Source organism: Ascaphus truei, chromosome 4 (genome assembly GCF_040206685.1).
Source record: "Ascaphus truei isolate aAscTru1 chromosome 4, aAscTru1.hap1, whole genome shotgun sequence".
NCBI classification, from domain to species: domain Eukaryota; kingdom Metazoa; phylum Chordata; class Amphibia; order Anura; family Ascaphidae; genus Ascaphus; species Ascaphus truei.
Window position 1 is genome coordinate 30,625,712 of NC_134486.1, and position 16,828 is coordinate 30,642,539.

Here is a 16,828-nt window from a genome sequence, read left to right on the forward strand (position 1 = left end):
CAGCAGCCTATAGGATTTGGTTTCCTGGTTCCGCCCTGGCTCTCCATTGGAGGATCTCCCTTCATATACCTTCTTGCTCCAGACACACATTGCTGAGCATAGTCTTGTGTGACACAGTGCCTTGCTGCATTCTGTTACTGTATCTCCTGCCTTGTCTGTTGATCCTGCTGCTGACTGACCCTGCTACATACCTTGGTCTCCGCACCTCTCTACTCCTGATATCATCCTACCTTGCACCATTCTCCAATCCTGAACTTGGGTACGTACCCCGACGATCAGCTACTCTCCAATCCTGATCCGGCAAGTACCCTCTAATACTCTCACATCTATAATCCTGACCTGGCTTGCATGACCAATCTACATTCTAGGTGCGCCCGCGTAGCTGTGGGTTGGCTTTACTCAATTCTCTACCTCAGCACCGCGGTCGCGCTTTGTTTGTGGTGAGCTACGAGTTACAGTAGTACTCTGTCTATGAGAAGCTGGTCTTGAGAAGCTGGTCTCCTAGTAAGCAGGGCCGCACATATTTCCCAGGGCCCAGGACTAGAGTTATGAACGGGGCCCCCCCCCCCATGTCGGCGGTCTTGCGAGCCCCCCCATTTCACACCTCGCGAGCCCCCTCTATTTCCCTCCCTCTTCGCATGTTTTTTTCTCCCCTCCGTCTCACCTCTCACTCTTCCCCCCTTCATCAATTACCCCACTCTCACTCAAACCCTGTACCCCGCCTCACATGTATCTCTACCCCGCCTCACATGTATTACTCCCTCTCTCGCTCCTCACACAATACACCCCACAAAATACATACCAAAAAACCTCAATCCCCCACATACCAAAATCCCCCATGCCGCAAATACATACAAAAAAAATCCTCACCCCCCAAAATATATACAACTCCCCCAAATCCATATATAAAAAAAACCCAATCCATATAAAAAAAATCACATTACATACAAAATCATCCCAATACATATAACCACCCCCCCCCCCAAAACTGATATAACCCCCCCCTCCCCAATACATTTAAACCCTTACATTGCGGTTGGTTTCAGGTGTCAGGCCTCTTGCTGGGCCCACAGGCTGTGGGGGGGCCCTCTCGTTGCCATTGGGCCCCAGTTCTCCCCTAGCTGCAGGACTCTCTCTCACTACTCACTAACGGCCCCACACCGGGCTGCTAGCATACACCGAGCTACTGACGTCAGCACGCGCCGGGCCTCTCTCTCATGCCGGCGTGCGCCGTAAGCCAACCCAGCTTACTTCCGGCACACGCTGACGTTAGGGGGTTCAGCGCATGCTAGCAGCCTGGCGTGGGACAGTTAGGCCTCGGATATAGTACAGGCGTCACTCGCGCCTGTACTAGAAGCGATCCATGGCCTGTAGGATTGCGCGATGTGGGCATGGCGAGGGCGTGCTCATTATGTCACATGAGCGGTTTGCCCTCATTGGCTGAACCGCCCGCGCACATGACCCAGCCGTTGCATGGCACAATCAAAAAATTTTGTCTCGCGAAGTAACAGCTGCCCCGTCGCTCTCATGCACATGCGATCTATGGCCATGCGCATTGCTTTACAGCCTTTTGTTTTAGGCGTGCATGATGTCGCTCGCACGGTCGTTCATACTATGGACGCAGGCTTAGTGAGTAGGGAGGTTCGCAGCTGGGGGATAGCCGTGGCCCGGTGGCAACTAAACTGGGCCCGGACGCTTGTCCCGGTTCTCTCCCCGTTGGCGGCCCCGCTAGTAAGGACTGTATGCATTCCTCGATGTCCACGGAGTTCACAAATTCAGGTAGGTTGCAAATGCGCAGATTGTTTCTGTGGGAACAATTTTTGTCGTCTTCAATACTATCCTTTATTAAGGAGACGTCCATCATCTCAGCGGAGACATGTTGAAAGTGAACCACTTCCTACACTTTCCACCTCATCGGTTCTGTCGCCTTAGGTCGAACACCTCCCATTTAATTCCTGCAATAGATTTTTGGAATTCCTCTGGAAACGTATTCTTAATTTCAGATCATTTTTGAGATCTCCTTTCATGACCGGAGCTAAATCTTCATCATCTGAGCTTAGTTTGGGTTCGGTCTCAGCACGCAGAGAGCCGCCATTTTTAGAGTGAGGCTTGCGATGCGCTTTTCTTCTGAAGAACTGGGAAACCTCGTGTGAGGATCAGATGCAGGCTCCGCCCCCGTCAAGTTCCACTCGCCTGATTGGTTCTTGCTTCTCTCCTGCCTGCTGGATTAATGCTGCAACTGATTCGCCAGTCCTGCAATTAGGCTCAGCCTCTTCTACCAGGAAGTTGGCTAAGCATAAACCTTGTGACTTTGCTGGTCGCAAGCACCCTGACTTCACTCAACTTGCCTCGTTTACCTTGGGACTTCACTGCTGACTCCAACCCTCGACCTCGGCTTCCCTATAACTACCCTGCTCTCTCCAATCCTCGACCACGGCTTCCCTACAACTACCCTGCTCTCTCCAATCCTCGACCACGGCTTCCCTACAACTACCCTGCTCTCTCCAGTGCTCAACCACGGTTTGCCTTCAAAGATTCTACATTCTCCTACCCTGACCCGGCTATCCGCGACTACGAACCTGCTGTAAGGTCCCGCTCTGCAGGGACTCCCGCTCTCGGCGCCCCCTTACCTGGTTCTTCCGCTGCCCCGAATCCCCGGCGGCGTTCCTCTGCCGTCAGCGTCACCCCCGCGGCTGCTCCCTCAATTCCGGGTCGCGCGCGTCATCCTTACAGGCGTGCGGACCCAAGCCTCTCTTACCTGGCGTCCGGAGCCTGGTCCCGTCTCCTCCGTTCAGGCATGCGCACTAGCGTGCTCTCCAGCCCCAGCTCAACCGGGTCTGCCCCCAGGCTTCTCTCTCCTATCAGGGTTAACCCCTGGACCGCACCTCCGCTCCTCCCTTTCCCCCGATAGGTCCCAGCCCACTATTTAGTTTGTTCTCACCATTCACTCAGTGCTCTGCATAGCTACTGTACCTTGGTGCTGTCTGCTTCTGCTTGGCTCTCTTGTTTTTCAGTCCCTGTTCTTGTCCCTGGATTCTCAGCTGACCTCCCTGGATTTCGACCTTGGCTTTGGACTTGACCACGCTTCTCTCTGGACCCCTCGGATTTGGCTATTGGACTCTACCTCGCTGTCTTCTATACCCCTTGGACTCGGCAAACGGACCCTCTATGACGCAGCTCTCTCCTCTCCTCGACCCAGGCGTACGGACACTCTACCACGCTCCCCCCTCTACTCCTGGACCATTGGCTTATGGACTTAACCCTTCTACGTCGGATTTGGCAAGTACCGAACTATTCTTATTTTTGTTCCCTGGACCAGCAACGCTACTTCCACACTCCGGCCGTGCCCCCGTTTACTGCTAGGTGTGTGGTATTTGTCCTTTCCACCTCAGTCCCGGGGTCTCGTCTGGCTTGTGGGCAGGCCGAGCGTTACACCTGCATACCGAACGTGACCTCGCACCTCTAGGTCTGTGTTTCCTAATCCCACCTCAGCCTTGTGGTCCTGTCTGGTTTGTGGTGAGCATCTGTTACACCTCGAGAGGCACTTTCGGCTTCATGGAGAGGATTTCACATGTATGTATGTATAGCTTTATTTATATAGCGTCATTAATGTACACAGCACTTCACAGCAGTAATACACGACATAATAATATAAATAACAAATAATACATAATGGGGAGAAGCGCTTCAGACATAAAAGTAACATTTAGGAAAAGGAGTCCCTGCCCCGAAGAGCTTACAATCTAATTGGTACTTAGGAAGAACATACAGTAGGAAGACGTTCTGGTAAGTGTGTCTGCAAGGGGCCAAGGTCGATGTACGAGGTGTAAAGTATCAGCCAATTAGCTACTCATATGCTTCGTTAAGGAGGTGGGTTTTAAGATAGGTCTTAAAGGTGGATAGAGAGGGTACTAGTCAGATATTGAGGGGAAGGGCATTCCAGATGTGTGGGTCAGTCACTTAACCCCCATCTGATAAGATAGTTTTGGAAAAGTGGTTTAGAGCGTGGTTAGTTCCCGCAGTCGCAGAGCTTCTCGGTCAAGCAGCCATCATAGATGGTGCAGTGCATGGTCCCCGATAATTATTACATCTGCACACGTGGTCCTGCAGGACTGTTTTGTTATTTCTTTAAAGCGACACTGATTTTCATTGATTATCTGTGGGAGAAAGATGTTTGAAAGTTTGCATTGCTTACCAAATACATACATTACAATGGGAACCATTTGTCATAATGAAGAACCACAAATCTCTTCAATCTGCCACAAGAATTCTTCAGCAATTCCTGCAAAGCAGCAGCAATGCCGCCTTAATGCATGGCCGCTTTAAACAATGATATTTCTTTTTTTTTTTTTAAAGGATGTGCAAGTTATCTTCTCCACTACACTGCATATGAAAGGTAGGGGCACAGGCAGGCATTAATGAATAAAAGTGTCACTAACTAACTGCACTAATTAATACAGCTTTAATAAGGGAATGCGGCAGTAAAAACATGCAGCCAAAAAGATTCCCCATGATGTGGTAATCACTATTTGGGGTACTTGAATTCAGTTGCCATGAGTTCAAAACACGAAAATAGCCCTGGTTAATTTTACAGTCTGCATAATCTAAGGCAGTCAGGGGAGAACTTAAAGCAAACTGAAATTGCATAGCATAAAATATTTACAGCATGGTATTGCTTTAGTGATTGCTGTATTATAGTTTTTTTTCTTTCCTGTGTATGCTCTGTATCAGACGTTATCTGTACCCTCTCCTTCTCCCCATCACTGAAAGGGTTCGCCCACGTAGCAAATAGGGTCTAGAGATGAAATAGCCAGACTAGGTGGGTCAAGTGGTTCTTGTCTGCTATCAAATTGTTCCAATGTTCATTCTCCACACCCAGTGGCCAAAGTAGCTTAAAAATGTAGCGGGCATGTGTTTAACTAAAAAAAGTTCTACATGTATGAAACATTGGGACAAAGATCTTTAGTCATATTTTAGACAGGTTTAGGCCACAGGTGACCAATAAATGGGCACAAATTTTTTGTTAGGCCACTGTCCTACTGCCCCCCTACATCCACTCTTCCCCCTCATCTCACACACCCCTCCACCTCTTTCTCTTCTATCTCCTCCCTCACTGTCCCCCCTCCTCTCTCTTACACTCACACCCCCCTCCTCACACTCAATCCCACTCAATTCATCTCTCCCGCAATTCCCCTCCCCTACACTCTCAATAACCTGCCCCACCCCCAGGGTACTTTTTAGAATTGTGCTGCCCATAGGCACTTTTCGCCCCCCCCCCCCCCCCGGGCCTCCTCCTCTTGCAGTGTCCCGATCTCACGATCGCCATGTGACGTCACGTTGGCATGGTAACGCGTCGTCAAATCAAAATCTTCCGGCTTTGTAGCCGGGGCAAAAAAATCTGCACCAGATTTATCAAAGAAAAAGGTTCCATAGGAAACAATTGGAATGTTTCTCTTGGTACACTGGGTGCGGCCTTTTTGCTCCAGTTCTGAGAGACTTGGATATACAACCCCCACTGTCTACTTGGGATAGCTCACTGTGTACGGTAGGGTTCTCTGTGTTGGACTTTGGTGCCTTTCCCTTGGTTTAGCCCTCTTTGGCAGCCTTTTATAGTTGGATCATTTCTTCTCTGCAGGATGATTTTTCTCTATGGAGGTGATTATTCTGGACCCAGGGTCACGTATAGAGTGTGAATAGACCCAGATAGCTTTAACTCATGTCTTCCCTCTTCCAAAGCATCACAAGTCCTTATTGTCTTTCTTAACTTTATTGCAGAAGTGGAAACCATACTGGTACTTGTAGGTGTAGTGTGAGTAGAGAGGGCTTCTCTGTCTGGATGCTTGCCTGAGGTTAGACTACGGTAAAACAGAAAGGCCTTGCCGGGGTAGTTAGCAGGCAGGTACTGTACTCACTGTCCTGGCTGGAAAAGGAAGTGAGGATCAAGGGTCACACTAGAAGTGATATGGGACTAACTAACTGTCAGCAAGACAGGGGGGAGGGCAGAATAGCCCATTCTCAGTTCAGGAGAATAGGAGGTTGCTAGGGCAACCAACACTAACTAGGGCTGTGTAAACAACATATGTATCGATAATGTTGCCTTTCACATGCAGCTAGCTGCTAGGACAGGGAAAAGAACAGGCCGCTAAACTAGGGAGACATGGATCCTATGAGCTGCAAAGGGAGACAGAAAATATGAAATCCTGTTCCAGGACAGTGATCTTTTGGGTATTTAATACTCCCTCCAAGGTAATTATCCAACCTGCTCAGGGTGGCTCTGTGTATGTATGTATATATATGTACAGCATGTATGTATATATTTATATATATAGCGCCATCCATGTACATAGCCGTTTACAATACACGTAACATAATATTATAACACATCACGGGGATAAGACAGACCAATAGGAAAAGGAGTCCCTGTCCTGAAGACCTTACAATCTAAGTGGTAAGTGGTGAAAACTTACAGAGACAGTAGGAGGGCATTCTGGTAAGTGTGTCTGCAAGGGGCCAAAGTCAGTGCATATGAGATGTATAGTATCAGCCAGCGGAGCTGCCCATATGCTTCATTAAAGAGGTGGGTTTTAAGAAAGGTCCTAAAAGGTGGAGAGAGAGGGTGCCAGTCGGATCGGCGTGGGGCAGTGAGTTTGGGGTTTTAAGTGCTTTAGATACCAAAAGGGGTAGACAGAAGACATCCTTGCGCAGACGCAAGAGTCAGGCAGGTGTATAGCGAAATTAAGAAGCATTTTGTAAGAAATACGGGATTTACTAGGAAGCCAGGAGAGGGCTTTCAGCAGAAGAGACGCCGAGACAGATTTAGGAGTAAAGTGATTCTAGCAGCAGCGTTTAGAATAGATTGTAGGGGAGACAGGTGAGAGGCAGGAAGGCCGGACAGTAGGTTACAATAGTCGAGACGGGAGAGAATTAGGGCGTACGTTAAAGTTTTAGCTGTAGAGCGGCAGAGGAAAGGGCGTATCTTTGCAATGTTACGGAGGAAACATTTATCCTTGTATACTTGGGGGGTAGGGGGAGGAGCGATATACTAAACCCTGTTAGGGCATTTAACAGGAGATTAACCTCAGTACACGTCATGTTAATGCTAACAAGCTTTATATTAAAGTCGGTAAGGTAACGTGAACTTAGTTTAACGTTAAGTTTAAAGTATAGTGTTAATATAAATTACTGAACATTATATGCTAATTATCCGTTATAAGCATACCCTATTCACCCAATTTAGTCATAGCTACAGTTATTACAAAGTGAATAATTACAGCAGTAGATGAGAGTTCATTCAATTAACATTGATCTATTTTGGAATATATTAACCCTTTGGCAGCCCAAGTGGCCTGGTAGCCATGGGTTACAAAGGGGTTAGTTATATACACCTCAAATTACACTAACTACACCACTTGCATACAAAAAGAGGCTAATAAAGTGTTTCTTGGAATGGTCTTACTAACCAATATGTTACCTAACGAGTTAACCCCTTAACACCTTTCTCCCGGTGGCTTCATTCTCCTCAGCAGGGTACCTACCACCATTACTGACCCCATAGGAATAGCGAACAGCCCTATTAGAGAAAACATCTCTATCGATCAAGGGGTTTATTACTGTACATTGTATTGTATGTCTTTATTTATATAGCGCCATTAATGTACATAGCGCTTCACAGTAGTAATACATGTGGTAATCAAATAAATTACAGATACATAAGTAGAATGTGAGAGTAGAATTACAAAGACACAAACCAAGCGCATGTCAGCTCAATTTCCGTGAAGAGGTGCTCTAATAGGAACACGTTCTTCCCTCTCCCACATCGATGGTCTGACCAATGACCAGCGTCCCTCCTCATGAAGCAGATGACACAAAAGGTGTAGAGAGGCATACGAAGCAGATATGCTTTGACGTTAGCACCAGTGAGGATTATTCCTTGGCCTACTGTATATACAAATCCAATGGCATCCAGCGTGATCGAAGCCCAATCTTCAATCTAGATTTAAGACACGATTCCTCACTTGCTTGTAAAATAACCATCATTCACTATTTGTAAAAAAAAAAAAAACACCTTTTCTTTTCCTCTTCTTATCCAACGCCATATCCTCAAGCATCCTCCCTCAACCGGCGATAAATGTTGTTATACGAGGGTGCAGCCCTTATATAGGGCCTGGCATGGTTGCATCCAGAGAGGTTATGGACCATGTGTAAAATCAACCGATCCATTTGGTTGTGTTAACACGTGGTCCCCGTGTTTTGAAATGACGTCACAGATTTTACCCAAATGACAATGGGCAAACTAGCAGCTGTTGTTTTTGCGTCCTATCTTAGTAAATATGGCGTTATCTCATGGAAAATAACATATGTTCCTGGTATAGGCAACGTCACATTAGTTTTCCTGATTCAATGGAGCTTAGTGAGTAGATTTCCACAGCTACAATTCGTATTCTGTCATGCCACTGCCAAAGGTTCACTTTGGTCCTACAGGAGATGCCCCCTTTGTTTTCCCAGTTGCCTTTCACACAAGTGCCGAAAGTAAGAGACCTTCAAAACCAGCTGTCTATGGTCAAAACCATGTGCAGACCTTTAATCACAAAGGAAAGTAACACAGGAATATGACTGGCAGTGGTTATGTTCCCAAGTCTCAAGCCTGCTTTTTTAAAAACAACTCTGCATGACATTTTTAATGTAACAAGCATTTTTTTGTTTCTATAGCAACCATTTACTAAATCACATCCTCTTCCTCTTCTGAAACAGGCTCTGGCACACCCCTTTTTGAGCCCCGCTCTCTGTCTAGCAGTGCACCAATTGTATCTTGTGATTGCCTGGTCACCTGATCTTCCCCACAGAACTTTGCATCTTTGGTCCTCTTCTGCTGCACTGACAGCCATTTAGTGAACCCCAGCGCCGAATCTTCTCCGATCGATCACAGGAGAACAGATCGATCGCCAACTTAGCTAATTACTTATCATTGCCTGGATTGTATTGATGCACATACCTCTGGAATGCCCTCCCCCTCAATATCCGAATAGCACCTTCTCTACCCACCTTTCTAACACACCTCCTTAACAAAGCATATAAGTAGCTCCGTGGCTGATACTTTACACCTCATACATAAACCTTCTCCTACTGTCTCTATACATACCTCCTACTTAACAATTAGATTGTAAGCTCCTCGGGGCAAGATCCTTTTCCTAAATGTCACTTTTATGTCTGAAGCACTTCTTCCCATTATGTATTATTTGTTATTTATATGATTATCACGTGTATTACTGCTGTGAAGCGCTATGTACAGTAATGGCGCTATATAAAGATATACATACATACATACATACAGTATTAAAGGGGGGAAAAAACCCGGCAGCTTGGACTGCTACTTTAAAGACGGTAAGCTTTTGATGCGGTAGTACCTGATAGGCAGCATCACACTTAGATGAATAACCCTCTATGTATCTAAGCAAAGCTGGTGCAACTCTCTGAATAAAGTGCGCCAGATATTTTAGAGACAAAAGAAGTCACATTTAAAAAGCAGCAGCTTCTGTTCTTTGATGCATCTGCTGCACTTTTTGTACTGAAATTGCACCATTTTGGCCCTGACACACAGACCCAATGAAAATGTAGTGGGGGAAAGAAAACATGTTGGGGCCTATTTAATAAATTCTCCCATCTGCAAAACCAGGACAGAACCAGCGCAAACTAATTGTACCAGATTTACCAAAGGGAAAAATCCCACTGCTTTCAATGGGATTCCTGTCCTTTAATAAACGGGATATTGTTTTTTGCCCTACTTTAGAAGCAGGGACACTTTGTTAAATAGACTCAATGGCACTGAGTGGGTTGTGGATACATAGAACGTGCTGGTTTCAATCAGAACACTTGTATGAAGCGCCCGGAAAAAATAGGCTATGGGTAGGTCACAAAGACACCCCTTTTTGATAGTCCCACTTTTAAATTTGAGAAGAAAACAAAATATCAAGCCTTCTCACATTTAATATCGTTAAACACCATACTGCTTGTTGTTACAGATTGATACTTGATTTTATCGTGGGTTGTATTAAAACTTGAATTGCCAGATATAACGTGAATATGTAATGGTAAGTAATATGGTGACACTTTCATCACCTCTGGACCTGTTTGTCAGAGAAGGTCTCAAGCATTTATGACGTTTCTTTAAAGCTTACAATAGCAAGATAATTTCTGCCAACTGTCACGTCATCTCCATGTGAACATGGTTTTACTGTTTTATGGATTTACTACCCTAGGTCTGCAACCTTTCAAGGAAGAAAATAGCCTTATTAAAAAACAAATCTGACTAAAATATTTAGAGGGCCACAACACATGCATGAATATGATTACACCCCCACAAACACATACACGATATATACTGTACACACACACACACACACACACACACACACACACACGTGTGTATATATATAAGCATCAACACACAACAAACTTTCTTCAATCAGATTTAGGGAAAGAAAACTACTACTACTATTGTCTTGAATAGGTGTTAATACCAGATCCGGTGTCTCTAACAAGTCCTGGGCCTTGAGAATTCCGCCCCATCATGTGACTTTACTGTTATCTTTTTGTCGGTGACTTCTCTTCTTATAAAGCCAAATATCCCATTAGAAAAAGAAGGGAAAAAAGGTCTTCCACGTCAGGTGTACCTGGGTAATGGTAAAACTGGGAAAAATAAGGTACTTATAATCCAAAGAGAATAAGATGTATTAAGTATTTTGTCATACACTGGTTCAATGGTTTTCAATTATTTATACTGTATTGTCTAAATCAATAACCATGGACATGTATATCCAAGGCTGGCTACAGTATAGTGTTGGCACTGTTGATTGACGTAGAACAGGGGTTGCCATCTCCAGTCCTCAACAGCTACCAACAGGTCAGGTGTAACGGTACAAGGCCTACCCAATCTCATATGGGCCCCTATGTGCATAATCTGCCCCCAGTTACATCTCAGTGTAGTGTGATGTACCTGCTGGCTCACAGGACTCCTGAGTCTCCCGCTCGTTGGTAGTGGGGATTTCACCATGACAGGCGTATGAGGAAGTGCTGAGTTCTACTCACAGTTGGTACAGGGCCTCCATCCCTTCCAGATCCCCACGATAGCAGGGAGGAGTTTCTGGAAGAGAACTCCTGGGTGCATCTTCTTGCTGAATAACTCCAGTCTCAGGCAAGAAGGGTCTCTTAATCAAGGGCATCTTTATTTGCATCTGGCATGGCAGACTGCCCATCATAGCGGCCGGTACTTAGCCGCACATCATTAGGAAGTCTCTCCTGACTCTTTAATCAGCCAGGTATATTTCTTCCACCTCTCCTTAAGGGAGGGCCACCATCTGTGCCAGAGCCCTGGACACAGTGTGGGGTCAGCTTGTCAATCTGCCACTTGAGCTGCACAGACTCACAGCTCTTGCACCAGACACTTGAACTGTCTGAATCTGATCTGACACACTCTTGAACATCTAACTTTAGGAAGTGATGCGTAATATATATAGGTTCCAGAAGACCCACCCGTGTCACTAACAGTGGACACAGAGCATGCTGTCACTTCCTTTGCTACACCATACACATCACAAGGGGGTTGAGGGCAAACCTCCATGATGACTTCTGGCAACCTGCCCTCTTAACAGGAATTACAGCACAGAATGGGAAAGGCATGTAACCCAATTTTACACAGGGCTACAGGATATCCCTGCTTCAGCACAGGTGGCTCAATCACTGATTGAGCCACCTGTGCTGAAGCAGGGATATCCTGTAAACCTGTGTAGCTGTTGAGGACTGGAGATGGCAACCCCTGTTCTACGTCAATCAACAGTGCCATCTCCAGTCCTCAACAGCTACCAACAGGTCAGGTTTACAGGATATCCCTGCTTCAGCACAGGTGGCTCAATCAGCAGCTCAGTCGAAGACTGAGTATAGTTAGAGTCGAAGACTGAGCCACTGATTGAGTCACCTGTGCTGAAGCAGGGATATCCTGTAACCCTGACCCGTTGGTAGCGCTTGAGGACTGGAGTTGGCCACCCCTGATGTATACAATATGGAGAATTAAAAAACATTCAGTCTGTGAATAAACTGGGGCAAAAAACCCCCCCAAAAAACAGAAGAGGGTTTGTCAAAGAAAAAAATATCCTATTGCTTTCTACGGGGTTCATTTTCTTTCATTTACCTGGTGCTGTTTTTGCTTTCGTGTTCGAAGATAAGCTGGAGACTTTGATATATAGATATCATGTGTATGACACAGGGGTCAAAGTGTGGAGGCTCTAGGGGCTATATAGAGTACCACTTTTTAATTTTTACACCCAGATTAACACCACTTTTTTTGTTTACAAACCTACAATTCCTTTTTCATTTAAAGAAAAAAGTAATCCATTTTCAAAAGCCTTTCCCGCTTATTATTATTACCCCATAGATATTGCTCAAATCTTTCTTAAACAGTCCAAAGAGCTGTGCCCTACTCTTTAAGTGAAATGTAGATCTCTTTAATTAATGCACTGACTTTTTTTTTTTTAGACTTTGACCACTGAATTTAGGACACAGCCCAGGAAGAGGGTCAGATTTACTCCATGTTTGCAGATGGAGATGCAAGGATAGAGCACAGCTGCTTCGAGACAAAGGAGATGTTAACCACATAGCTGCCTGAATCAATCCTTGGTGTTCTGGAGTTTGATTTATATTACACGTGCCTGACCGTTTCAAAACTCAGCCATAAAACAGCTTGCTAAAATCCTTTGCTGCAAAACAATTCACCGCAGGCTCACACCGGGGTTAACTGCTAATAAACTCATTGCATAGACACCAATGGACACTCAGTGCTGTTTATAATAGGACTGGGTTGTAAGGAGTATCATCACTTTTCTTTTTATTACAAATCAGGAGAACCGGCGCTTTCTTTTTAACTTGCATCTACAGCTTGTAAATCTCAGTGGATTTGTTTTAAAATAATGGTTTTGCTTTCACATTTCTGCTTTCATTATATCTGCATTAAACTTTTCTAAACGCAAGTCCGGAAATCTATTGTTTAGCATGGTTATGACTGATTAAAATCAGACACATGTCCCATTACTTCCATTGAGGTGCTGATCTCAGTCACTGTCACCCAGATAAGTCCAGACCGCGCCTTGCATGTATGTTGTGTTACTGGGACCTCTTGGCCCATAAGGTGCCAATCAACCTTTACTAAAGCAGGAGGAAGTCGCCAGCTACACGTGCGTGTTTACCCCATTGTGACGTCACCTCGCTTCCGCCTCTGCAGCCCGCGGCTTCCCCGATGGAACAGCTGAGGACGCACAAGGAGCGGTGGGCGTGACCATGTAAGGGCGGTGGGCGTGACCGTGGGGGGAGGTGTGCGTTTCAATGTGTGGGGAGGGGAGATGGGCGTGTCCATGTGGGAGAGGTGGGCGTGTCCATGTGGGAGAGGTGGGCGTGGTACTGGAAAGAGGACAAGGCGTGCGGAGAACAGACACCTCCAACTCCCTCCCCGAGTTCCCTTGTATTGCTTGTGTTAGCGCGCTACGTCATCCTGTCGAGGGGGGTGCCACCAGACCCGCCGCGCGCACACTCAGGCTTGTGTCCGTGTGTGAGCGCGCGCCCCTGTGCGGCCGTTGGTAGCGGGAGGAGACGGTTGGTGGCGCAGCGCGGCGGCGGCGGCACCGGGAAGGGTTCTCTGTATTGTGTGATTAGGGTACCACACCAAACAAATAAAAACGGAACGGGCAGGCTTCCATGTTGGTAAATCCTTTGAATGCCACTCCCTGTCTGTGCTCCGGTGAGGCTAGACAAGGTGGCTCGGTGCCTCCACCGGTAACTCCCCACCTTTTTTTATCCAGGGAGACCCGAGGATTTTACAAAACACCGGCGGTTTCCGTGAGGAAGGTACGAAAACCGAGGCTGAGAAAGGACCCGACTCCACGGGGCAGAGAGGTGGAGGAGGAGGACGCCGCCGGCCACAATGAGGTGAGGGACCCGGGGGGAGGGGGGGGAGAGCGCGCAGGCCCGGTTCCCAACCGGAGGAAGGCCCACCCCGTTATGCAAGTGGTGTGTAGTGCCCGGGCATGGATACCCATACATTCCCATTGGATCTCCCTCAATGCTAGTGTGGGCTCTCCTGGTGTCTTGCTGCGGTAGGTGGCTCTCAAGCCCAGATATTGCAGGGTGGGTGAACGTGTTGGTCCTTCCATGTGGTGAAATGAGGGAGGAGAGGGTAGTGTGATACCTATTTTTTTTTAATTGGACCAACAGAGTTGATATGTTTATAAGCTTTCCAACCTCCCATGTATGCCCAGGTGTTGGCGCTTTCAATGCCCTGTGTTGGGACAGGGCTCTTGTTGGTGATCTACAATGGGATCTCGGTGTATGGTGAGTCTTATTCACTGATCACATTTCGGTGGTAGTTTTTTTTTTTTTTACCCTATATGGGGGTACAGTGGGATAGGGCTCCCTCCCACCCAGGAATCCTTTCTCTATCTCCTCCTGATGCCTATCCATAGATATGCACTCCAATGGAGTCTCACTCAGTGAAGATGGTGGCTCTTGTGTATCCATATACTTTAGTCTCTGGCATTGAGATCTCTCCCATGGCTGGCCACTTGAGTCCTTCCATACGTTAGTGGAGCGCCCCATCCTCTTAAAGGGTCTTTCATGCCAGCTACACTGCCATGAAGTATCACCCACGGGACATATACACTTCCCTGGAGTCTCATGTTGGAACCTGATTTTATTTCAAGTTGTTGCTTGGAACCGGTTTATTTCACCCACTCGGATCCATGGGTAGCTGCCAGCAGAAGCAATTCTCTTATAACAAGAGTATGCAGTGGTGTCTACAACTTGTCAGGCGCAAGTTGCTGTCACGAAGAACTTGGTCTTCTTTTGGTGCCAGAGGCTTGTCGCAGGTCACGGCAGGAGGGTAGCAGGATATGCGCATTTTAAAAGAATAAACCGGATTTGATTGAGAATCTGTTTGGAAGAGGAATTGTGTTGATGTTGAAAACGAGTGACATTTGACCATTTTATAAAAGGCTCTGGCAATGGGACTCTCCAAGTGTAGGTGGCTTTCCCTCTATATGGAAACCCGTACTGAAAATTAGACCCTTTCCCAAATGAAGGGAGTGGCATTGGAAGTGAGGGGAGCATCTGTGTTGGGGCACTATGCAGACAAGAATGTTTCTCTGCCACTTTGCGAGACAGTTCTCGGGTTCACTAGTAACTGGCTGTCTATCCAGTTAGGGTCCTGTACCTGTCAAGTTGGTTTTTGACCATGCAGATTCAAATAGTCTTTCCACTGTTTGGTCATTGTGTGACAGGGTTGCATGGTATTATAATGTAGCTTAAACCATGTAGTCACTTATTTACTGTACAATGAAAACGTATTGTTTACACTGCAGAGAGGATTTCTAGCCATTTAAAGTAGAAGCGTGAAATCCCTACCTATGTATCTTTATTTATGTGGTGCTTTACAGCATTAATACACAATAGCATAATATAACACAATGGGAATAAGCGCTTCAGACCTAAAACAAAATAGGACCGTCGGTGTATTCTGAGACTTGAAATCTACCACATTTATGTTTTGTTATGGTAAACGTGTGCGTATGCACATCAGTAATGCATATTGATCTAAGACAGTGAATTTAAATAACAGTTTGTCTGATGGGGCCTACAATGAGTTGGTTATAGTGTCATGATATGAAAGGCAGACTTCATTAGATTAAGCTTTTCAGACCAGGAATTCCCTTCACACATTGGTGTCTGTAGCATGTACCGTTATCGACATTCTTTAAAGTACTAAAGTTCTTGTTCGATTTGTAAAGATCTAAAGTAGTCTGCTAGATATCGAGAGTATATACATTGCTCTGAGAAGTCTTCCTGTCCCCTGACATGTAAATATTAAAAAAAAAAATATATGTATGTGTAAACGGTAGTCGTGTATAAGAAAGAGATTGGTGACAATGGACTGCTGACTATTAAATGACTTGTGCTGTCTGTACACAGAGGTGTTGAGTACTGTAGAAAGCGCGCATTTTTGTAATCCTTCTCTTGTGTGTTGCATTGCAGCAGATGTTACCTCTCTCTACAATCAATAGCATAGAAGGTTCATGGACCTTGAGTAAACATTTTTTTATCTGTTCTTAGTCTAAAAATGTTAGAGGTATTTTATTTTTTAAAGACTAGATTATCAAAAGACCGTCAGATGCCTAATAGTTTGTTGCTACGCTCATCTTTTGGATTTGGTGCAGCACTTCGTGAGAAATGAGACTTGAATGCTGATCTATTCTAATGAAATGCAATCTCCCATCTTGTTGGCCTGTCCTTTAAGGTTAAACAATTGGGTAGAACAAAACTGCTCCGGTTGCGTTCCTCTTTGATATTACCTTACATGCAGTTGCTCTGCAGCTCTGTGTTAAAGATTAATGACAAACAGTTGCTACAGCCTCCATAATGTAACATTGTAGGATGCACTTGAAATGATAAAATCCCCTGACGCAACATGCCTGAGAGATGTATCTAAAAATGTACACTCTTTCATTTTGAGACATCAAAGTGACATTAGCGCATCTAAACATTTTTGCTTTCTCTGCTCTGGCATGAAGGTTAAGTACCTTTTGCTCTTAAAATAGATAGAACATGCTAACATCTCAACTATTCTGGATGATGCTACTTGCAGTTATGTTTAAACATGTCATTGTTATTTAAAATGCCTTTATTAGAGGGTGTGTTGATCTTTTTGGATTCTGTAACACAGAAGCAACTCTTTTCTCTCCCCCCCCCCCTCTTTTTTTATTTTTACTGAGGGATATTTTGTTTATTGTATCTT

At 45.6% G+C, this 16,828-nt stretch overlaps 1 protein-coding gene and 1 long non-coding RNA gene across 5 annotated transcripts in view; one reads left to right on the plus strand and one right to left on the minus strand.

Moving 5' to 3' along the window:
* Positions 1-3,616: 3,616 nt before the first annotated feature.
* Positions 3,617-13,327, minus strand: LOC142492660 (uncharacterized). Its single transcript, XR_012800878.1, has 3 exons — positions 13,236-13,327; positions 10,518-10,686; positions 3,617-4,157 (listed from the first exon to the last, which is right to left on the minus strand). It is a non-coding gene; the product is annotated as an uncharacterized LOC142492660 (long non-coding RNA).
* Positions 13,328-13,477: 150 nt separating this feature from the next.
* Positions 13,478-16,828, plus strand: part of ENAH (ENAH actin regulator) — a 110,943-nt gene continuing 107,592 nt past the window's right edge. Inside the window, exons 1-2 of one of the 4 annotated variants that reach the window (XM_075595501.1) lie at positions 13,479-13,638; positions 13,845-13,971. In XM_075595501.1, the coding sequence (XP_075451616.1) occupies positions 13,967-13,971 (5 nt within the window). In that variant the 5' untranslated portion in view covers positions 13,479-13,638; positions 13,845-13,966. Of the gene's footprint in view, positions 13,972-16,828 lie in introns of all 4 variants that reach the window. The other 3 variants (XM_075595500.1, XM_075595503.1, XM_075595504.1) reach the window with 3 other exon arrangements.